General features: G+C 40.7%; 1 protein-coding gene across 1 annotated transcript in view; it reads left to right on the forward strand.

Annotated features, from left to right (window-relative positions):
• The first annotated feature begins 15251 nt into the window (after window positions 1–15251).
• Window positions 15252–25042, forward strand: part of TBC1D15 (TBC1 domain family member 15) — a 72345-nt gene continuing 62554 nt past the window's right edge. The window contains exon 1 of the mRNA XM_065934090.1: window positions 15252–15315. Within this exon, the coding sequence (XP_065790162.1) occupies window positions 15286–15315 (30 nt within the window). The 5' untranslated portion in view covers window positions 15252–15285. The remainder of the gene's footprint in view (window positions 15316–25042) is intronic.

The following is a 25042-nucleotide window of genomic DNA, read 5'->3' on the forward strand; positions in this document are numbered from 1 at the left end:
GACCATCCCCAAGGAAAAGAAATGCAAAAAGGCAAAATGGTTATCTGAGGAGGTCTTAAAAAGAGCTGTGAAAAGAAGAGAAGTGAAAGGCAAAGAAGAAAAGGATAGATACTCCCATTTGAATGCAGAGTTCCAAAGAATAGCAAGGAGAGATAAGAAAGTCTTCCTCAGCAATCAATGCAAAGAAATAGAGGAAAACAATAGAATGGGAAAGTCTAGAAATCTCTTCAAGAAAATTAGAGATACCAAGGGAACACTTCATGCAAACATGGGCTCAATAAAGGACAGAAATTGTATGGACCTAACAGAAGCAGAAGATTTTAAGAAAGGTGGCAAGAATACAAAGAAGAACTATACAAAAAAGATCTTCACGACCCAGATAATCACGATGGTGTGATCACCAACCTAGAGCCAGACATCCTGGAATGTGAAGTCAAGTGGGCCTTAGGAAGCATCACGACGAACAAAGCTAGTGGAGGTGATGGAATTCCAGTTGAGCTATTTCAAATCCTGAAAGATGATGCTGTGAAAGTGCTGCACTCAATATGCAAACAAATTTGTGAAACTCAACAGTGGCCACATGACTGGAAAAGGTCAGTTTTCATTCCAATCCCAAAGAATGCTCAAACTACCACACAATTGCACTCATCTCACACACTAGTAAAGTAATACTCAAAATCCTCCAAGTCAGGCTTCAACAGTACGTGGACTGTGAACTTCCAGATGTTCAAGCTGGATTTAGAAAAGGCAGAGGAACCAGAGATCAAATTGCTTCTGTTGGCTCATCAAAAAAGCAAGAGAGTTCCAGAAAAACATCTACTTCTGCCTTATTGACTATGCCAAAGCTTTTGACTGTGTGAATCACAACAAACTGGGAAATTCTTAAAGTGATGCAAATACCAGACCACCTGACCTGCCTCTTGAGAAATATGTATGCAGGTCTGGAAGCAACAGTTAGAAGTGGACAACACACTGGTTCCAAATAGAGAAAGGAGTACATCAAGGTTGTATATTGTCACCCTGCTTATTTAACTTCTATGCAGAGTACATCATGAGAAACGCTGGGCTGGATGAAGCACAAACTGGAATCAAGATTGCCAGGAGAAATATCAATAATCTCAGATATGCAGATGACACCACCCTTATGGCAAAAATTGAAGAAGAACTAAAGAGCCTCTTGATGAAAGCGAAAGAGGAGACTGAAAAAGTTGGCTTAAAGGTCAACATTCAGAAAACTAAGATCATGGCATCTCGTCCCATCACTTCATGGCAAATAGACGGGGAAACAATGGAAACAGTGACAGACATTATTTTGGGAGGCTCCAAAAGCACTGCAGATGGTGATTGCAGCCATGACATTAAAAGACGTTTACTCCTTGGAAGGAAAGTTATGACCAGTCTAGACAGCGTATTAAAAAGTATAGACATTTCTTTGCTAACAAAGGTCTGTCTAGTCAAAGCTATGGTTTTTCCAGTAGTCATGTTTGGATGTTAGAGTTGGACTATAAAGAAAGCCGAGCATCGAATAATTGATGCTTTTGAACTGTCGGGTTGGAGAAGACTCTTGAGATTCCCTTGGACTGCAAGGAGATCCAGCCAGTCCATCCTAAGGGGGATCAGTCCTGAATATTCACTGGAAAGACTGACGCTGAAGCTGGAATTCCAATACTTTGGCCACCTGATGCAAAGAGGTGACTCATTTGAAAAGACCCTGATGCTGGGAAAGATTTAAGGTGGGAGGAGAAGGGGACGACAGAGGATGAGATGGTTGGATGGCATCACCGACTGAATGGACATGAGTTTGGGTGAAGGCCGGGAGTTGGTGATGGACAGGCAGGCTTGTCGAGCTGTGGTTCATGGGGTTGCAATGAGTCACACACGACTGAGCAACTGAACTGAACTGACAACAAGGAATCCAGTTTTAGTACAGAACAAGAACTTTCTAACAATGAGGGAGGAAAAGTAAACTGGTTTTTAAAATTTTAGTCAATACACATTGCTTAAAGTAGAAAGTGGAATTCCTCTTATGCTCTCAGGAGTTTGGCGTTTGCTTTAGAATCTACACTGCAGATACTTAGGGCCTTTTGTCTGTTCTCTTTCACGCCTTAACAGGTACGGAAACCAAATAGTGCACTTAAGCAGTGGGCTCTGAAGCATTCTTAAATTCCAGTAACAGGATTAGGAGGCAGGACTCCTGATCTATCAGCTAATGAAATCATGTTTCATGTATACTATATGTCTTTTCTTAATGTTTAATATGGACTCAATTATGCATGCACATACTATTTGTAGGGAACATTTGCAATAATGCCTTTCCAGCTTTTGTAGAGAAATACATCCCCCAAACTGTGGATGGAGTAGTAGACTGTAGCAACTGTTATTTTCAAGGGTTCAATTTATGCAGATATCTGAATTTGCTAGTTTTTGTTTTCCATTAGCTTCATTAGAGTACAAAAGATAAATGCTGTAGATTCATATCAATATAATTTAAATGATTATTATGTTGATATTAGTTTTTCTCCCCAAATAGCTTATAAATTTTCTGTTTTCCTCCTTCTATTATAGTTTTTTTTAAAAAAACATTTAACAACATAAATCTCCATGACACACTAAAGGAGAGAAAAATGTAAGTGGGTAAAAGCAATGAAACTGAGAAGGAAACATTTAATATTGGGTAATATGTGCCTTGATAGGAGAAAACAAGAATACCTCCTCAGGCTTCAACAATAACTCCATTTCTCAGTAGTTAGCAATGTTATTCTTCTGAAATAAATGGAAACATTTTATGAATAATCAGCAGTTTGGGAGGCTATTTTTTATTATTTGCCTAACAGGGGTCTTTCATTTCTAGAGCATCATAACATCAGAGAAAAAAATATTGTATATACAGGCTGCCACTAAGAAACAATTGACACTCAAAAACTCCTTATATATAACCATGCCTCAGGTTTGAAGTTTTTGTTTATTAGTTTTTCAATTGCTCTTTATTGCTTTTCTAGCTTACTCTTACAATTTTATTAGTAGAGGTTCTTTTGTCTATCACCATTCTGATGAAGAATTGTGGAGAAGCCTTCCAGGAGAAAGACTGATACCCTGGTTGATTCTTGAAGAATAAGGAGCCATTTCCTAGTGGAAATTTATTGGTTTGGGAATGGAAAGCAAGGGCATGCCAGGTTGAAGAGGGCACATCAGCAAAGGAAGAAATAGCATAGTGTTCAAAGAACCTAAATAGTTGGGGTCATTAGAGTATAAAGTTCTGCAGGGAATGATGGAAAATAGGCTGAAGGGTCAAGTAGGGGTGCTGAATTTCATTCCATCAGTGTTGGTGAAAAATTGGTGGGTGATTTATGGGATTAATGACATTGTGACTTAAGGGGGGGAAAAGGAAAGATTAAGAAGATTATTGAGCCTCACTGTTGGAAAAGAATTAGAAGGAGAAAATATTTTAGGCAGGGAGTAGTTGCTGCAGTTATTCATGGGGGTGATGACAGTGTCCTCAGATATAACAGGTAATGACAGAGCTATTACTTTTCAAGTGTATCAAGGGTTAAACAAATTTTTCAACCCCAACTGTACTTATGGTGTGACAGACATACAGGTTGTCTACCCAATAACCGGTTTTCCCGTTTTCTTTGCTAACTGCTTTCTAGTATTGAGAACTGTATACTCAGGACCATACTACATTTCCAGAGCCATACTATTTGAGGAATAAGATGCAATTCTGGCCATTGATTATACAGAAAACCTCCTGAGGTCTTTTCATTAGCCTTAAAAAAGGAACCCAGGAAAGAAACGTTCTCCTGGTCTTTGCATGTTTTTATAGAAGGATGTGATTAATGGGGCTGCTGTAATCATTTTGAGATTCAGTGGACAGTTCTAGGACCAAGTACCAACATTCTGGAAATGAAGAGGGAGAAATACAGCATGAGGCTGGGTCTTTGATGACCCATTTGGAGTGATGAATTAATCCATCCTGACTATCTTTTGAATTTTTGCTTTGTGAGACAAAACAAAATCCACTTATAATACATTTTTTGGTGACAATTTTTTAAAAAAAAATTTATTGGAGTATAGTTGATTTACAATGTTGTGTTAGTTCCAGGTGTACTATGATATATCTGCTCATTTTTAGATTCTTTTCCTGTATAGGCCATTACAGAGTATTGAATAGACACACACCACTATATATAAAATAGGGGCTTTCCAGGTGGCTCTAGTGGTAAAGAACCTGCCTGCCAATGCAGGAGATGTAAGAGGCAGGGTTCGATCCCTGGGTCAGGAAGATCCCCTGGAGGAGCAAATGGCAGCCCACTGCAGTATTCTTGCCTGGAGAATCCTCATGGATAGAGGAGCCTGGTGGGCTACAGTCCATGGGGTTGCAGAGTCAGACACGACTGAAGTGACTTAGCACACAGTACAACTAACAAGGGCCTCGCGGTAGAACATGGGAATTGTCACAGTTCTGACACAGAGTAGCACAAAGTTACATGATACAGCATAATTTTTCAGCATGACTTTCAAACATTTTGCTCTCGAACCTTTCACTTTTGCCCTCACCTACTGACTCTCTTTAAGCTTCACCAGCTCTATACACCACCTGCTTCTGGAGCTACAGCCTCTGCACTCAGATTCCTGCTGGCATAGACGGTGGGGCATCTGCCCTTGTGACGTGTCACCCCTTCCACCCCTGGACCCATCACCTCTCCTCCCAAAGTACTCTGTCTCTGCGGTCACCCTGTCTGCTTCCAGCAGAAGGTTCTCCCAGGCGGTGGCCCTTCTTTTGGGCAGACAGGCCTGCTCAGGAGTCTCCCATCCCGGCTCCATGGCCCTCTGACCTCCCAGCCCCTTCTCAGAGCTCCTTCTCCGTCTGCACTCGGTGTCTCCAGCTGCTCACCAGGTACTTTCTGTCTGGCCCATCCTGATCTAACCTTCCCCCCCTTTTTTCCCCCACATTTGGATTGTTTGCTACTTGCAGCCAAAGTTGGCTATCTTGATACACATTTAAAAATATATAACTGAATTTCAAATATCTAATATACATAAAAACTTTGGAAATTTGCCAAAAAAAAAAAAAAAAAAAAGTATGGGCAATTTCCATATACTTTTCACCCACTTTTTCCCAATGATAATGTTTTATATAACTGTAGTACAATATCACAGAGAAGGCAATAGCACCCCACTCCAGTCCTCTTGCCTGGAAAATCCCATGGACAGAGGAGCCTGGTAGGCTGCAGTCCATGCGGTCGCGAAGAGTCGGACACAACTGAGCGACTTCACTTTCAGTTTTCACTTTCATGCCTCGGAGAAGGAAATGGCAACCCACTCCGTGTTCTTGCCTGGAGAATCCCAGGGACGGGGGAGCCGGGTGGGCTGCCGTCTATGGGGTTGCACAGAGTCGGACACGACTGAAGCGACTTAGCAGCAGCAGCAGCACAGCACCAAACCCAGGCAATTGGCTTTGATACAATCCACAGAATTTACTCAGATTTCACCAGTTTTACATGCACTTATTTGTCTATGTACGTGAACACTGAGTATAGTATGCAATTTTATTGTGTTGATTTATGTAGCTATCACTCTGACCAAGATACAGATCTGCTCCATCACCACAAAGCTTCCTTCCTTTTATAGCTACTCCTATCCTTTTCCCCTTCCTCCCTAATCCCTAACCCCTGGAAATAATAATCTGTTTTTAATATGTATAATTTTGCTATCTCAAGAACATTATATAAATGGAGTCATGTAGCATTAACCATTGTGGAACTGATTTTTTTTTCATTCAGCATAATTCTCTTCACCCATTCAAGTTGTTGCATGTATCAATTTTGTTGTTCTTCAGTAGCTGAGTCCTGTCCAACTCTTTGCAACCCCATAGACAGCAGCATGCCAGGCTCTCTTGTCCTTCACTATCTCCCAGAGAGAATTTGCTCAAATTCTTGTTCATTGAGTTGGTGATGCTATCTCACCATCTCAGCCTCTGTTGGCCCCTTATCCTTTTGCCTTCAATCTTTGCCAGCATCAGGGTCTTTTCCAATGGGTCAGCTCTTCGTATCAGGTGGTCAAAGTATTGCAGCTTCAGCATCAGTTCTTCCAATGAATGTTCAGGGTAGATTTCTTTTGGGATTGACTGGTATGATCTCCTTGGAGTCCACAGTCCATAGTCCATAGGGACTTGTGCATAGTTTTCATTTCCCTGGGATAAATGACCAAGAGAACAACTGCTGGATCATATGGTAAGTGCATTTTATAAGAAATTGACAAAGTATTTTCCAGAGTGATTGTCTCATTTTATATTCCCACAGGCAATGTATTAGTGATCCAGTTTCTCCATATCCTTAAAAGGTTTGGTGTTACCCATATTTTTTATTTTAGCCACTCTAGTAAGTAGGCAGAAATACCTCATTACGGCTTTACTTTGCATTTCCCTTATGACTAATGAAGTTGAACATCTTCTAGGTGCTCATTTTGCCACTTTTATGTCTTTAATAAAATGTGTATTGACGTGTGTGATAGGAAGAACAATTTCCTCCCAAAAATATTATGCCATTATTCCCAGAACCTCAAGAAAATGTTACTTTGCACAGCAAAATTACTTTGCTGATGTGAAGGGGAGAGTGTCAGGAATTATCTAGGTGGACTTAATCTAGTCTCATGAGTCCTTACATGGAGAACCTTTCAGGTGGAAATGTGAATGAGACAAAATCATTTACTCTGTTGTCCTACATCTTCCCATGCTTTTACTAGCAAATTCAAATATATACTTATTCTTGTCCTTTTCATGCAACATGATATTTTTCCCCAACTGTGCATGTTTTTACAATCTTCTTTTGAATCTCATTGTCCTGAAATGTTACAATTACATCCCTTGCTGTTAGTCTTTCTGTTACACTATGCTGGGTGCTTAGTGTGCTGATTCAGTTTGAAAATAAACATCTGACATTTCTGAGAAATTTTTTGAATTACTTTGTTTAATAATTTCCTTTCTTCCATATTTTCTGCTTGCTGTTGTTTATTTGGATTTAAGATATCCTGTTCTACTCCACTAATTTTCTTAACTTTTCTCTCTTCATAGCTTTCTGTTTTTGTTCTATTTTCTGGGACATTTCCTCAGATTATCTTTTAATCTGTTTATGGGCTTTTGAATTTATGTTAGCATATTTTTAATTTCTAAAAACTTATTTTGGTTCCCTAAATATTCTTTTACATGGCCTTTTATTCTTGTTTCATGGATACAAAGTCTTCTCTCATCTCTTAAAGGAATTTATTACAATTAAAACATTTTCTTCTGGGCATTGCCTTTTTGTCTTGAATTGCTTGTTTGTTGGTTTGTTCATTTTGGTCTCTGCCTTTCTACTTAAAGATCTTCTTCAAATGTGGAGTGATCCATAGTTATCTGTTCATATTTAAGAGACTGGAACCAAAAGCTGATTGGAAGTTTTAGGTATAAAGGTGGGGCCTGTTGATTTTTGTTTTTCATGGTAGAATGATGTGGTTGGGTCATTTCAGTGGAGATTCCCAACTGTTAATACTTACAGGTTTGATTTCTTCAGCTGGCCAATTTATCCCAAGAGAACTCCAGGAATCTCTTGATCGTCACCAAAGTCTTTGCCTTCTTCACGGCGCTACCTTGTATGGGGCATGCATACTGCTGTGTGTGCGCTCGCTCACTCAGTCGTGTCTGACTCTTTGTGACCCCATGGCCTGTAGCCTGCCAGGGTCCTCTGTCCATGGGATTTTCAAGACAAGAATACTGGAATGGGACTGCCATTTCCTCATCCAAAGGATCTTCCTGACCCAGGAATCGAACCCACTTTTCCTGTATCGGCAGGCAGATTCTTTACCCCTGAGCCACCTGGGAAGCCCACTATCTTGTATAGTTAAGCACTAAAACAAAGTTTTTAGTCTGACTGTTATAAGAATTCAGGCAAGGTAGGGATAAATGAATGCTGGCAACATTGGGTGAATCTTAATACATGATGTGTGACATGGAATAATCCATGAAAGATAAACAGGTCAGTCAAACTGAGGTGTGTGAAAATCAAACTGAACAGTTAATTAAATGCAGTAGTTTAGAGAGGGGAGTGATCACTTTCAGATGATAAGTGTAGCACAACCAACTAAGACACATCTCTAATGAAGTCTCTAGACAGCCATAAAGCAGCTCATGACTTTGGCAAACCATTAATCTCTAAGAGCCTCAATTTCTCCAACTGAAAAACCCAGAAGATTCTCTCTAAAGTCCCACCCAGGTCCAAAGATTCTTTAAGGTGCTTCTTAAGATTCTTTTGCATTATATGATTTTTTTGAGTGATAAGTTATAATTAGTCAATGGCTATGTAGTTTACGAGAGTGAAGAAACTATAAAATTACTAAATTCCTTTAAGACAGCAATTATTTTAAGTTATAAGAAACACTGACTTTATTTACATTAAATCTATGAATGCTACTTTTAAAAAAGCTGTACACTTGTTAAACAAAAATTTACTATGTTTTTTTCATTCTACTGTAGTAAAATCCTACAAACGAAACAAATTACATTGAAATTCTGACATTCTTACTTCCCCTTTGCATATAGACAGAGAATATCATTGAAAATGGTCTCTTTCCTCTTGAATGTAAAGTTTCACTTCAGTTCAGTTACTCAGTTGTGTCTGATTCTTTGTGACCCCATGGACTGCAGGACACCAGGTGACCCTGTCCATCACCAACTCCCGGAGTTTACTCAGCTCATGCCCATCTATTCGGTGATACCATCCAAGCATCTCATCCTCTGTCGTCCCCTTCTCCTCCTGCCCCCAATCCCTTCCAGCAGCATGGTCTTTTCAAATGAGTCAGCTCTTTGCATCAGGTAGCCAAAGTATCGGAGTTTCAGCTTCAGCATCAGTCCTTCCAATGAATATTCAGGACTGATTTCCTTATGATGGACTGGTTGGATCTCCTTGCTGTCCAAGAGACTCTCAAGAGTCTTCTCCAACACCACAGTTCAAAAGCATCAATTCTTTGGTGTTCAACTTTCTTTATGGTCCAACTCTCACATCCAAAGATGACTACTGGAAAAATCATAGCTTTGACTACACAGACCTTTGCTGGCAAAGTAACATCTCTACTTTTTACTATGCTGTCTAGGTTGGTCAAAACTTTTTCCCAAGGAGCAAGTGTCTTTTAATTTCATGGCTGCAGTCACCATCTGCAGTGCTTTTGGAGCCCCCAAAAATAAAGTCTGTCACTCTTTCCATTGTTTCCCCATCTATTTGCCATGAAGTGATGGGACCAGATGCCATGATCTTAGTTTTTTGAATGTTGACTTTTAAGCCAACTTTTTCAGTTTCATCAAGAGGCTCTTTAGTTCTTTGCTTTCTGCCATAAGGGTGGTGTCATCTGCATATCTGAGGTTATTGCTTTTTCTCCTGGTCATCTTGATTCCAGCTTGTGCTTCATCCAGCCCAGCGTTTTTCATAATGTACTCTGCATAGAAGTTAAATAAGCAAAGTGACAATATACACCCTTGATGTACTCCTTTCTCTATTTGGAACCGGTCTGTTGTTCCATGTCCAGTTCTAACTGTTGCTTCCAGACCTGCATACAGATTTCTCAAGGGGCAAGTCAGGAGGTCTGGTATTCCCATCTCTTTAAGAATTTTCCACAGTTTGTTGTGATCCACACAGTCAAAAGCTTTGGCATAGTCAATAAGGCAGAAGTAGATGTTTTTCTGAAACTCTTTCACCTTTGCAATGAGCCAACGGATGTTGGCAATTTGATATCTGGTTCCTCTGCCTTTTCTAAATCCAGCTTGAACATCTGAAAGCTCATGATTTAAGTACTGAAGCACAGCTTGGAGAATTTTGAGCATTACTTTACTAGCGTGTGAGATGAGTGCAATTGTGTGGTAGTTTGAGCATTCTTTGCCTTTCTCTGGAATTGAGATGAAAACTGACCTTTTCCAGTCATGTGGCCACTGTTGAGTTTCACAAATTTGTTTGCATATTGAGTGCAGCACTTTCACAGCATCATCTTTCAGGATTTGAAATAGCTCAACTGGAATTCCATCACCTCCACTAGCTTTGTTCGTCGTGATGCTTCCTAAGGCCCACTTGACTTCACATTCCGGGATGTCTGGCTCTAGGTCGGTGATCACACCATCGTGATTATCTGGGTCGTGAAGATCTTTTTTGTATAGTTCTTCTTTGTATTCTTGCCACCTTTCTTAAAATCTTCTGCTTCTGTTAGGTCCATACAATTTCTGTCCTTTATTGAGCCCATGTTTGCATGAAGTGTTCCCTTGGCATCTCTTATTTTCTTGAGGAGATCTCTAGTCTTTCCCATTCTGTTGTTTTCCTCTATTTCTTTGCATTGATTGCTGAGGAAGGCTTTCTTATCTCTCCTTGCTATTCTTTGGAACTCTGCATTCAAATGGGTATATCTTTCCTTTTCTCCTTTGCCTTTCACTTCTCTTTTCACAGCTCTTTGTAAGACCTCCTCAGACAACCATTTTGCCTTTTTGCATTTCTTTTCCTTGGGGATGGTCTTGATCCCTGCCTCCTGTACAATGTCTTGAACCTCTGTCCATAGTTCTTCAGGCACTCTGTCTATCAGATCTAGTCCCTTAAATCTATTTCTCACTTCCACTGTATAGTCATAAGGGATTTGATTTAGGTCATACCTGTATGGTCTAGTGGTTTTCCGTACTTTCTTCAATTTCAGTCTGAATTTGGCAACAAGGAGGTCACGATCTGAGCCACAGTCAGCTTTGTCAGCTTTATACAGTCAGTCTTGTTTTCGCTGACTGTATAAAGCTTCTCCATCTTTGACTGCAAAGAATATAATCAATCTGATTTCAGTATTAACCATCTGGTGATGTTGATGTATAGAGTCTTCTCTTGTGTTGTTGGAAGAGGGTGTTTGCTATGACCAGTGTGTTCTCTTGGCAAAACTCTCTGTACCATTTGCCTTGCTTCATTCCGTACTCCAAGGCCAAATTTGCCTGTTACTCCAGGTATTTCTTGACTTTCTACTTCTGCATTCCAGTCCCATATAATGAAAAGGACATCTTTTTGGGGTGTTAGAATGTAAAGTATAGCTATGCCATTTCTAAATGGCAAATTAGCTATTAACTTGTTAAACTTTTATTTAATATCTTCTATGGGTCAGGTATTTGTGTCAGATGCAGTGGTAACACATATAAAAAGCATTGTCCCTGCTTTACAGTAATTCATAGCCTAGTAAGGAAAGGAAGGCAGTACATTAAACCACAAAGTATTTTCCAGCATGATACCATGAAAGTGCAGAAATGGAACCTCTTTCGTTGATCTCTGCTTGCATGCTTAGCAGTCACTCATTTTTTTCTGGAATAGTTCATGGACTTTTCTCTGAGAATTACTCTTCTGCTATTTACATGTACTTTGACTGGAGCTGTGGGTATGTGACTCAAATCTGGCCAATCAGAACATTATATATTTTGGGTTACTGCGACCGGCTCAAGGATAATTCCATGATCCAAACCAAGTCAGTCTGCTACAGTGAGAAGCAATCTTGGGACACAGCATGGGGCATTCTAGGAACAACAGTTATTTGGCTGTGGTTGGAGAGCTGGGTCTGAGTTGGGAAGGTAAAGCTAAAATGGTAGGCAACAACAACTTATGAAGGTGCTTCTAGCTATGCTGGAGAATTTGGACTTTTTCCTGAAGAGACAGGGAGCCATTAAGAGATTTTAAGCAGGGAGGTCACATGATCATGTTTATGCTTAGAAAGATTAATCTGGTAGGAATACAAATGATGAGATGGGGTAAGATAAAGACAAAAGCAAGAGAATGAATGAAGATGCCAGAATAGTTGTTCAAATCAGCGGTAATGAGAGACCTGAACTGCAGGAGTGGTAGTGGGGATAGGAAGGAGAGACATGATGGTGTTGTTTCCCAGAAGACACACCAAAAAGGCATACCATGATAGAAGTACTTTCCTGGAGAAACTGGATTCTGACTGCCTCTCTAGTTCAGTAAATGGTAGTCATTTTCAAAGAAGAAAAGCAAAATTTAAGTTTCATTTAAGATCATGTTTCTCAAAGTTTACTATATACACAAATCACCTGGGGATGTGTTAAAATGCTGATTTTTTTTTTTTTTTTTTTTTGGTAGGTCTGTGGTGGGACATAGGAGTCTGCATTTCTAACAAGCTCTCAGGAGATAATGGTATTGCTTGCCTGCAGACTACATTTTGAGTAGTAAAGATTTAGGATTTTTTAAGGTGTGAGTGGGCCATTCAACTTAAAAGTTCCAGTTGGCAGTATATCCAGGCTCTAGATTTTAGAAAAGGGAGAGAGACTGGGGCTTGAGATATTTGGGAACCATCAACATTTAGGTGGTTATATCAGAACATCAAGATAATAATACAGAATTATTTTTGGAAAAAAGGAAGGAAGTCCAAGGATAATCCAAGGATGCTCAAGGTAACACCATAATTTAAGGGGCAGTCGGAGGATGAGGCTTAAGAACATGAAGTAGCAGATGAACCAAATTTTGCCAAATTTTCAATGACAAGCCTTTAATTCCCAAGTTTGTCATATAAATATCAATAATAGCTACCATTTATTGAGGATTGGATTCTGAGTACTGTACTAAGGGCTTCAATTTTCTCCAAAACACTGGGCATAAGAGATGTCATTAAAATTTTCCTCTAATGACACCCCTTTGTCTGGAGCCATTATGGAAGGTCCCACCCGTGACGAAGTCATGAAGAAAATAGCGGGCAGGCAAGGCCGTCTGGGATCCCATCCATGATGAGGTCATGAGAAAAATACCTGACAGGCAAGGCCGTCTAGGATAAGGGACCCTCCAGGTTGGCCTCGCCCTCTACCCTACCCTATATCCTCCCCCCTTTTCTGCTGTTGTTCTTGTTTGCCCTGCTGCGGATTCTTGTGTTGCCTGCCGAGAGCTCTCCTGCTCCTCTTTCACTAAATGAGGACCAACTTAAAACCCTAATTAATAAATCTCCTGGACGCTGGTACCCTATGAAGGGGCCAGGGATGAAGGAAATGCTTCAATTCAAACCCTTTTGCTGGCATTCTGGCTTGTTTGATAAATGTGTGCTCTCATTGCACAAAATGCTCATAATTGTTCTAAACGTCCTAAGCACAGTATGCTAACAAAAGAAACTATTAAGCATAGGCCCCTTCGCGGGGTGAGAAAAGCTCCACAAATATTATAGCCACAAATGTGCCTAATAGAAAATAGTTTAGATAGAGATTAGCTGGTGACTTCTTGCAGGTAATTAACTTTTAGACTAAGAGCCTGTTTTGTGCCATATCTGCTGTTTTTGCAATCCTTTGCATTTCTGTTCTGTAAAACTGTAATCCTATCTAGTTCCCATGGAGATGACACCTAATAGAAAGAAAATAGATTAACTACAAAAAAGACAGAGTCGGTTACTGAAGTTGCTTAAAGTTGCACCAGGTGCAAGCCATAAATTGTCAACAGGCCTGAAAGCCAAAAGATATTACACATTGAGATTAACCATTAAAAAGGCCCTAATAGGCACAGAGTCCTTTGGGGGGTAAGGAATCCCTATTAGAAAATACAAAAAATATTGTTTTAAAAGTGGTTATTAGATCAACTTAGAAGATAATGTACAAAAAATCTATGGGAAAAGACTCTCATAAACAAAAAATATACAGAGCACACCTGGTTTCGTGAAGGACAAGCTGATATAGTGTTAAACTAAGTCTGTATGCTTATCTGCCCCTTAGAAATGTACCAACTTAGGGTATAAAGGCGATGGTGAAAAATAAAGCAACTGCCAGACTCTGCCGCATATCCTGGTCTGCTCTCTCTCTCTCTCTCTTTCCCTAGCAGACTTGGCCCCATCAAGGCCGGTCCTACGTGTCCCTCTCTCGCCGACGCCGTTCATCCTGAGGGTTCCCCTGGATCCTGTTGGGGCTGGACCCCGGCACCCCATTACTCCAAGCTGATGGAAAACTTAATCTGTGTCTTGATTAGGGCTCAACACATCACACCTAGGATTGCACGAAGGTTCCAGGAGTCACACAGTCCAGTACTCTTGGAGAAGGCCCTCAAGTCTTCACTCAGTGTTGGTTACTGCTAATATGATCCTTTCCCCAGCTTGTTCATCCTTTGCGGGTGAACTGTTTTGCCAACTGAATACCAAAACTTGGGCATGGGATCTTAGCGATGGGTGGTATCTCTGATGCAGTCCTACTAAGTCCATTCCCAACTAAGGTCTTGCGACCTCCTTCACCCATTAGGTTTTCAATATTTCCAGAAGTAGCAACCCCCTTCCTCTGTTATCCCCATTGATTACCACTCACTCAACCAACCTCAAAAGCCTCTAACCTCTCTCCACTGTGGAAGAGAGAAGCACCTCAATGTGCACAGGTGTTTTGGGTACAAAGGAAACTTTTATTCAGTACAGGGGCAAGCGAAGTCCCATATTGTGTGCCGAGCGATAAAGGGTAGGATCCTATCATTCTGACATTTTTCTACAACACTGAGAACAAAACAAATTATTATCTTAATATCTCAGCAAATCATCTCACCACATATGCACTGTCCCATGAGATCTTTACAACCACTCCATAGCCAATTCTCATTTTTCCATCCTGAAGCTTGGATGAGTTTAAAAACTTATTTCCAGTCAACTGTGTAGGAGTTATGAGATACTGTGCGCTGGACTCTGGAGCAACGATGGCGTGGTGTTATCGCAGTTCCTATCAAAATACCTTGTTATTGGTCATATGTCAGTGGCAGTCACCAGACTCAACGTCAGAAACTTTACACGAAGGCTAAAACTCTCTGTGTGTGCGCTTCGGAGAGAGGGCTGGATTCCGTTAAACTTCACTATAGCCCTATCTCAATTTTACAAATGAGACTTTGAAGCCGAAAGTGGAAGTGGCTTGCCTATGGCCACAAAGCCAAGATCAGGTTTGTTGGGTCCCAGTATGGTGTTCTTTCCATCATACCAAGCTGAAGAGGCCTGCGAACAGCTCACAGCCTCGCTCCCAGACAAACTCCAAAATATGACCACTTCAACTTCCGTACTCGCCAAGGAAAATTAAACTGGTACTTGTACCTGAGGCTCCACGCTAGTAGCCTCCGATTCCTACTCAGCTCGCATGCGTCAGGCTGCTCCTCCCGCCCCGGCCCCTTCACCCCTCCGCCTTCCCGCCTCTCCCCGCCCCTTTCCCGCCCGGATGTCAGCCTAGTTTTGCCGGATGTTGTTGTGAGTCTGGGAGACACGTGAGGCGCTGCTACGTCATCACAGGCACGCGCAGGAAACATGGCGGCGGCGGGTGTTGTGAGCGGGAAGGTAGGTAACGGCCCCGGGAGGACACTCCTGTTTTCCTCCGGGTAGGGCTGCTTTTGCTGCTTGGAGGCCGGCTTGGGAGGGATGCGAGGGCCTTTCTGTATCCGGAACAACGTGTAGAGGATGTAGGAAAAGATGCCTGGTTGTCAGCTGTTTTCTCGAGAATGCCGGCTCAGCCCGGGAATTGAGGACCCGGCTCCTACTCCAAGACTAGCTAGGCCTTGGTGCTGTTTGGCCCGCTCTTCCCCAGGGCGAGGGGCTTTTATCGGTATTGCCTTTTCTGAGAGACAGGTGGTTCCCCTATTCCGTGTTTTTTTTTTTTTTTTTTTTTTCTGGCTCGATTTTCTCTGACTGTCGTTCTTTCTGTCACTCTAAGAACTCCAGGAATTTTTCTGTCTTCCTTTGAGGCGTCACTCAGATTCGCCTCTGCCTTCCTCTACTTCACTCTGGTAAGGCATCTTTGTCCTATTAGGGAGGAGCTAAAAACAGGTGCTTTACAGCTGTGCACTTAGAGGAGCGCATTGGATCCATTTTACCAGATTGCCGAGTTGATTGGTGATGGTGAGCAGTAGGGATGTTTCCTCTCAGGGAGCTGGAGATTTACAACATCCCACGCTTGTCTAGGAAGGCCTTAGTTACGGTATTTATTTCTGAGGCAAAGCTGTGATGTTCCCGTGGGAGACTCTCGTGTCGTTTTACGAGAGTTGGTCATTGACCGCCTCGTTTTTCGTTAGGAATTAGGATTAGGTGCGGAGGATATTTCATCGCCTAGTGCTTATTCATGTTCCAAGGGAACGTCTTAATGCCTGTTAGTACTACCGTGGCATACATACTACTGGCAACCTTTCCAGTTGGAGGAGTATTTCGTAAACAGTTGGGTGCGGTAATGACTCATCTCATACCAAGGACTGTTTACTTTCCGCGGATAGCTTCCTCCGTTCCTTGATTTCACTCATTTTCTTTACGCCGCCCTCTGCATCCCATTTTGAATTGTGTGACAGCGTTTGTGCTTTAGTGTAGGAACTACTAGCCAGAATAACACAGTACTTTTACTCTGAATTGTGACCTTGCAAAATTGAGCAAGCGTGACTTCTCTGTCCTTCAAGGTCTTTATCTCCAGAATGGATGTGGTGCTAGTCATTATTTCTGGTATTGGAGTTAAGATTGTATGAAGTGATATAAGCATTAAGAAACTACGTCCTTCTGCATACTGAATATTTTAAATGATGGTCATCGTTTTCGAATTTTCTCGGTCTTTGGTTGTCTTGTCTGTTTTAGTCTTTAGGATGGGTGCTGATCTTCTCTTTGACTCATTACATATAGTAAGATTTTCTATCTGGACTGATCCAATCTAGGACTTTCTAAGGGATCCTTTCTATTTGAACTACACTTCGCTCTTTCGGGTGTGGATTGATTTTGATAGAACCTTTGAGATGATGAAGCGGAGTTGTGAAATAGGACTTTTTTCAACCTTTCCTTCCAGGCACTCACTACCTTTCATAACCTGACTGCGTCTTTTATTTAACTCTGCTTCTCCACCGCATTTATTCTCACAGGTTGCAAACTTACACCCATTCTCATCGCTGCACCTAAATTATTTTTTCATGCCAAAGGCTACCCCTCTTTCAAATAATTCTGTTGTGACCAGTGAAACCTGCTTACTCCTTCCTCAGCAAGTTCAGATCTAGTTAATGGCATCATCATCTACTTGGTTGCATGTAAAACAAACTTGGAGATGTCCATTTCTGTAACAGCATTTAATCAATAAGATAGTAGGACTGATCAGATCCTACTAGTTGTACCTTAAAGAGATTTCTTAAATTTGCTGCATCCTCTTCGTTCTCAGCGCTTAGCTCATTCAGACATTTAGTCTTGCGTTCTCTGCAGACTTTTCTTCGTTTCTACAGTCTCTTTGCCCAGAGTCTCATCTCTACACAACCACTAGAGTTATTTTCTAGTGCACAAGTCTGATTGTCTCTTGTTTAAAAAAAAAACAAACAGAAAAGTCTTCCTTTTGTTACTGTCACCATTAAAGTAATACTCAAGGCTGGTTAACATGGCATTAAAAACGTGTGTTGACTTTCTGGCTTTATCTTATGCTTTTCTACTTCTCAGTCTTGTTTCTTTGGGAAAAGGGGGATAGGAAAGAAAACACACACGTATATTTGTGAAAGAGTGTGTATATGTGTATATGTATGTCCCCACCCCCACCCCAAAGGTTCAGCTAAGAACTGTCTAATTAGAAACCTAGAGCACTGAATGTTAACCAAGACTTTTAGGAATCACGTGTGGTACTTTTAAAACTATGGATGCTGGGTCACAGCCCAGTTCTGTTGATTAGAACTTCCTGGTGTTGAGATCTAGGATGTAGAGTAACTTTCCTACTGAGTCTACTTGCTTGAAACTTTGATTCTACGAATTCATGTGGTGAGGAAGTTAATCTCTGTCATATGGAGAAGCAGTGTAAGATAACAGCTAAGAGCATGGACTCTGGAGCCCCAAGCCAGTTTCAAAAACTTAACTTCACACTAGTGACGTCAGTCAAATTACTTAATGTCTCTTTGTTTCAGTTTCCTTATCTGTAATACAGTAATGATAATAGTATCTACTTCATGGGATTTTTAGGATTGATAAGGAAATGTATGAGAACAAAGCCTGGCATGTAGGGTGTAGATCCTGTGTAGGTGTTATTCATCATGTAGTGTGTAGATCCTGTGTAGGTGTTACTGATTTCCCTGCATGTCAGTGGTTAAGTATGGTAGAATTTTAAAGGTTTAGAATATGGTTTTTGGTATGAGGGTGAAATTCATTTTTGAATTTCAGTTCAGTTGTTCAGTTTTGTCCGACTCTTTGTGACCCCATGGACTGCAGGCACGCCTGGCTTCCCTGTCCATCACCAACTCTTGGGGCTTGCTCAAACTCATGTCCATCAAGTTAATCATGCCATCCAACCATCTCATCCTCTGTTGTCCCCTTCTCCTCCTGCCTTCAGTCTTGCCCAGCATCAGGGTCTTTTCCAGTAAGTCAGTTCTTCACATCAGGTGGCCACAGTATTGGAGTTTCAGCTTCAGCATCAGTCCTTCAAATGAATATTCAGGACTGATTTCCTTTAGGATTGACTGGTTGGATCTCCTTGAAGTCCAAGGGAATCTCAAGAGTCTTCCAGCACCACAGTTCAAAAGCATCAATTCTTCAGTGCTCAGCTTTCTTTATGGTCCAACTCTCACATCCGTACATGACTACTGGAAAAACCATGGCTTTGACTAGACAGACATTTGCAAAGTAATGTCTCTGCCTTTTAATATGCTGTCTAGGTTGGTCATAACTTTTCTTCCAAGGGGCAAGAGTCTTAATTTCATGGCTGCAGTCACCATCTGCAGTGATTTTGGAGCCCAAGAAAGTAAAATCTGTTACTGTTTCCCCATCTATTTGCCATGAAGTGATGGCACGGGATGCCATGATCTGTTTTTTGAATGTTGAGTTTTAAGTTCTAATTCTCAGTGTTTTTTTAGAATTTGAAAAACACCTTGTTTTAGAAGTCATGGGAATTCTCTGGGGGTCGAATGGTTAGAACTCTGTGCTTCCTTTGCTGGGGAACTAGGATTCTGCATGCTGCATGGTGTGGCCAACAGCCCTCCAAAGTCACATAGTTTTGATGAATGAGAAATCGTCACAGTAGGGCGGTGGTGAAGGAGACAGAGCCTGACTGCTGGGGTTCAGAACCGAGCTCCACCACTGTGTAGCTGTGTTACTTTGGGCAAATGGCTGAACTTTCTGTGCGCCAGTTTTCTCATTTGAGAAATGGGAGCTAATGATTTGGGATGGGAGCTAATGATTATTTTCCATCTTGGGGTTGTGGAGAGGATTAAATGAGTTAATATTTACAGAGCATTTAGAATAGTGCCTGGTTTCAGATAAGTGCTTAATAAATGTTAACTGCTGTTGTTATTATTGTTGAGGATCTTTCAGACTGTCTTAAATTTATAAGGTTACTATTTGTTTGGAAGTAGTTGAATATTTGTTTTTTGCTGCCATTTTCTACAGAGATTAAAGCTGCTCCAAAATACTAAAGCACTATAGTTAATGTAAAATAAATTGGAGGGAAAAAAGGCAAAAGGAAAGTAAATAATTGACATATCACTATATAAGCTTAAGGTGCACAGCCTGATGGTTTGATTTACATGTATAAGTGACATGATGACCACAGTAGGTTCAGCTAACTCTTCTTCTCATATAGATCCTTCTGTATGCGGATAGATCTTCTCATGTAGATTGTCTTGTGAATTTTTAGGGGAGAAATAGGGCTACTCCCTGCAAAAGCTGTCCTGCTTTAGGATAATTAATGGAATAGGTTGACATCACAAAGGAGGCAGGAGAAAATAGATAGTTAGAAGCAGGTTTTGGCCTTTATATACCCAGTGCCCATGAGGGTTGCAGTTTCCTTTTATTCATTTATAGAATATTTATTAAACACCTTATTTTTTCCAGGCACTATTCTAGGCATTCGGGATGCATTAGATAGTCCTTACCTTGGAAATTACAGATTTCAGTTCTTCAGAAGGAAAATATTCACTAAAATCCACCCCCTTATCTTGTTTAAATAAATTCAGTGAGTTTCAGATTTTTGAAGTGGTGCTGTTAATAGTGATGTTTGTTTTCATGAGCCTTGTAGACTGGACTCAGCCTCATGAGCACAAGGCCTGAAATGTTTCCCCTGTACCTGGCATAGTGCTGCCACATAGGATGTATTCACTGAGGAGGAAACAGCAAGAAAATAGGAGAAAAACACAAATGAAGGGGGACTAGAGGAAGAGTGATGGGTTCACTGAAAGCACTCTTGTTTTGGAGTTGAAAAGTCCTGTGTTAGTATATTTACATTTCTCTCTAGGCCTGTGTTTTTTACTGTTAGAATTTGGTTCTGTTGAAAATAGCTTGAAACAATTGGGAAATCACCTGTTGTTTTTCTTCCCCCCCCTGTTTTTTTTTTTTTTTTTTTTTTTTAGTGGTTTTCTTAGTAAGAGTTTATTTTGTAGCTTAAATTTGGCCCTTTCCAGTTCCTTTTAGATAATGTTTATAGTCCTGTGAAATCCTATGCTTAAGAAAGATTGATATTCTTATTATCTAGTAGGTTTTCCTGGAGAATTTTCTTAGACTGTGTGTGTGTTAGTTGCTTAGTCGTGTCTGACTCTTCGCGACCCCACGGACTGTAGCCTGACAAGCTTCTCTGTCCATGGAATTCCCCAGGCAAGAATACTGGAGTGGATTGCCATTCCCTTCTCCAGAGGAACTGCCCAACCCAGGGAGTGGATTGCCATTCCCTTCTCCAGAGGAACTGCCCAACCCAGGGATCGAACGCTGGTCTCCTGCATCGCAGGCAGATTCTTTACTGTTTGAGCTACACGCAAGTCCTTTTCTTAGACTAAATCTTATTAAATGGTAGTATTTTCCTGGTGTAGGATACAATGAATATGTCTTCCTTATTTTTCTGGCATTCTTTAACAAACATTTGAGTACCTTCTGTGTGCTGAGTTCTTTATTCTTGACACAGCACAGTAGTTTGCCATTTTAAGAAGTCATTTCAATTTGTGATTTAATAAAAACATGACTTGGGGAAAGAATTTAAATATTGTTTGCTTTGATGGGTCTTAGTTGCTGAGACTAAATGAAAGGAAGGAAATCCTTTGGAAATGTGTTGACTGTTTCTTGCGCGGACTATTTCTTGCGCAGTCTGTGCTGTGTCTGTAGTCGTTGGCATGAGAGGAGTCCTTCATTTAACCTCGTTATCCCTCTTGTACTGCCTTCCTGTCTGACATGGTTGGGCACACTGGCGCTCTTAGGAGGCAATGAAGTTCCGCCTGCCTTTTACTGAGAGTTGTACTATCCTCAGTGTCTCTTTGTCTTCACTCTAAGAATTTGTGTGGTTTGTTACTCTTAAAACCACCTGTGTTCCACATTGCTTTGAGTTCCACAGTCATTACTGACTAACATGCCCCAAATTAACTCACTGCATTCTTTCTGTATTCTCTCTCTCAGTTTTGTCCTGGAGTCTCCTCCTTCACCTCCCACATCTAATCAGTCATGAAGTGCTGTCATTTTGACCTTGTAATTACCATTCTAAGCCATCTGCCTTTCCTCATCCCACTGCCGCTGCTTTGGTTCAAGCCCCCATGAATTGCTTCCTCTCTGGATTATTGCAGCTGTTCTTTCTTGGCTCTGCAGCTGGTGTGTTGGTTTTGAAAAGGCAGGTCTGACATGGCGTTCCTCTGCTAGAACTTTCTAATGACTTTATGTGGTAAATAATTGTCTTCAGGGTAAAGTCCAAACTCCCAAATTCCTGAGCGTGTCTTAAAAAACATTGTAGTCAACTGGAGGCTTTCCAGATGGCTCAGATGGTAAACAGTCTGCCCGTAATGCGGGAGACCTGGGTTTGATCCCTGGGTTGGGAAGATCCCCTGGAGAAGGGAATGGCAACCAACTCCAGTATTCTTGTCTGGAGAATTCCAGGGACAGAGGATTCTGGTGGGCTACAGTCTGTGGGGTTGCAGAGTCGGAACCGACTGGGCGACTGACACACATGATCTGATCTGATTCCTGCTCTTGTGTCGAAACTGTTGGTCACTGCTTGCCAATCTGGGTTTCAGCCATTCATGGAACTACTCTCTGCATAGAACACATGCCCTGTGCCAAGAACATACACCCTCTTCGAGGTAACATTGCCATTCTTCAGGTCTCGGGCTGTATGTCACTCTAGTTACAGTCTTTCTGCTTTCTCATCCTGCCTCCCCCCTTTTGTGTAGGGTGGAAGTGTTGGTCGCTCAGTCATGTGCGACTTTCTGCCTGCCCATGAACTGTAGCCCGCCAGGCTGCTCTATGGAATTCTCCAGATGAGAATACTAGAGTGGGTAGCCATTCCCTTTAGGGTTTGCTTTGGCAACTGTTTACATCTTTATTAAATCATACATTGCTTTTATCTGTTTTCTTGTCCTAACTGTTAATTAGATCACTGTGAAGGCAGTGACTGAATCTTACTTATTTTTACCCAGAAGCTCCCTCTGTGCCTGGCACAGTGCAGGCATTCACTATATAACTATTGAAGAAATAACTGTAATTGACATCTCATACAAGATCCTATGTACACTTTTATCACATTCTTCTATGATCGTTGACTTACATGACATTCCTACTGAGTCAGACACTTTTTATGATGTATGTTTTTCCACCAGCACCTTTTATCTCCAAATCTAGTTGGTGCTAAGTAAATGTGAATGAGTAAAGAAACTTAAATCAGGTTAGGTGGAATGCAGATGATTGGATGTGTTTGGATAGGCTATACTTGTGTCCTTTGAATGAATTAGTCGAAGTTGTTTGCAGAGAGAAGGTAAAAAAGGGTGTTCTAGGCAGAAGGAACAGAATGCACACAACACGCAAAGGCACACGGCTCTGAGGAACAGGGGAGTTCCGAGGGCCCACAGCACTGAGTGTGGCGGAGTGACAGGTGTGGCATAGTTGTAGAAGTAAGGGGTGGAGTCAGAAGAATTTTAAGCTCAGGGTTGGTATGGTGAGACGTACGTTTTATAAAGGTCATTTTTGTCAGTTGTTAAACACTATACAGTTTACACAGATTATTGGAGGGTGACTAGATTGGGGAGGCATGATCAGGATATTATTTCAGTAACCCAGGCTAAAAATGATGAAGGGTCAGTGTCAGAGGGGAAGGTTTGACGGGTTTTAGGAGGTGGCGTGGGGATGGTGAAAGAGGCATTTAGGTACTGGGTGGAGGGGTTGTCTTACAGTTGGGAATATCAGAGGAGCAGATTTAGGATAAAACATACTGAGTGTAAGATGCCTGTGGGTTGTTCAAGTGGAGACAAGTGGGTGCTTATATATTGCTCATTAGAGTTTCTGGGCTTATTCTGGCATTTCCTGCAGATAACATCTCTAATCAAAACTTTAAATTACTTATATGCTGAATAGTTTTAAAGAAACTGAATTTTGTAACTTTCTTGTTGTTAAATTTAGCTTAAAAATTCACAGTTGCTAAAGTTCAGAATGTATTTTGTATATAGTGGGTGTTGAATTTCCAGTTTTGGACAGAGATTTAGGGCAAGGATTTTATCCCTAAAACCTAAGAGTAAATTTCAGATATTAGTTGAATGTTTTATCTTTAGTTTTTGAAAATAAAGATTATAATAATATAGATAAAAATCCAATTCCAATAAGTGTAGGAACAAAATGAAAAATTATCTTCCATTGTGTTGTGCAATTTTATTCTAATTTCAGTCAGTAAGTTTATTCTAAATAATTTGCTATGGTTCCCAGAGTACTTTTAATGAGTTGTGTTGGACATGGTTTCTTTGGTAAAGGAAAAATCTGTAGTTTCTGTCATGTCCTGTCAAAATGTCCCAGGTTGTCATTGGAAGTTTTATAAATGTAATTACCTAGTTAGGCATTTTAGCAAATATTTAAGACCATTTTATTCCAAATAGAGAACTTTTCTCCTTTTTTTAGTAACTTTACACATTCTTTTTTTTCCCTCCTCCCAAGAGGGTGGGAAGAAGTTAGAATGCTCTAGCTTGTGTAAAGATTTTACCTTTTTTATAAAATTACCAGGTACATCCAGGCAAGGAACTTTTATCTTTATTTTTTTCTGCTCTCCACGGTGTCTGGCACATAATAAGTGCCCAATAAAAGTTTGTTGAATTAAGTTTAGATAATTGACTTATCACCACCAAGTGGCGAGTCTTTGAATGTGCTTGATAGTTTTTGCTCCCTATGGACACTTAATCCCCAAAGAAAAATAGATAAGGTGTGAACTTAAAAAATTTTTTTGAGGCAGGATAAACAACTTTTTTTTTCCAGTAGGATACTTCTGCCATGTGTTCACTTTTATATAGGGTTTTGTGGTATAAAATAGACTTTTCCTGTTAGTTGTTTTTTATACAGCTTTATTGAGGTACTAATTGACAACCAGTAAGTAGCACATAGTGTGTATAATTTGATAACTTTTAATACACTATAGACCCATCAATAAAGTCAAAATAATGACATATCTACCACTCAAAAGTTTCCTCTTGACATATTGTAATCTGTCACTGTCTTCATCCTGTCCACAGGCAACCACTGAGCTGCTTTTTGTGACTGGCTTGCATTTTCTGCAGTTTTATATAAATGGAATTATATGGCATGTACTCTATTTTTGGCCTGACTTTCTTTATTCAGCATAATTATTTTGAGGTTCATTTATGTTGTTGCATGTATCATTAGTTAGTAATTCCTTTTTATTGCCAAGTAGTATCCTGTCATATAGGTATATGGGTGTATGTATGTTTATTCATTGATCTATTGATGGACATTTTTCTTTTTCACTTTTGGCTTTACAAATAAAGTTTCTGTGAACACTGATGTATAAGTCTTTGTATGAATATATGCTTTGTATTTTGTCGGGCAAATACCTAGGTGTAGAATAGCTGGATCATAATGTTAGTTTCAGGCTTCCCTGATAGCTCAGCAGGCAAAGAATCCACTTGCAGTGCAGGAGACATGGGAGTCGCAGGATCAGTAGGATCCCCTGGAGGAGTAAATGGTGACCCACTCCAGTATTCTTGCCTGGAGAATTCCAAGGACAGAGGAGCCTGGTGGGCTGCAGTCCATGTGGTCACAAAGAATCAGGCTAAGCACATGGCACAATGCAAATTGGATATTTAGGATTTTAAGAAGCTACCAAACTGTT

The sequence above is a fragment of the Muntiacus reevesi genome, chromosome 4 (assembly GCF_963930625.1).
Source record: "Muntiacus reevesi chromosome 4, mMunRee1.1, whole genome shotgun sequence".
Taxonomy (NCBI): Eukaryota; Metazoa; Chordata; class Mammalia; order Artiodactyla; family Cervidae; genus Muntiacus; species Muntiacus reevesi.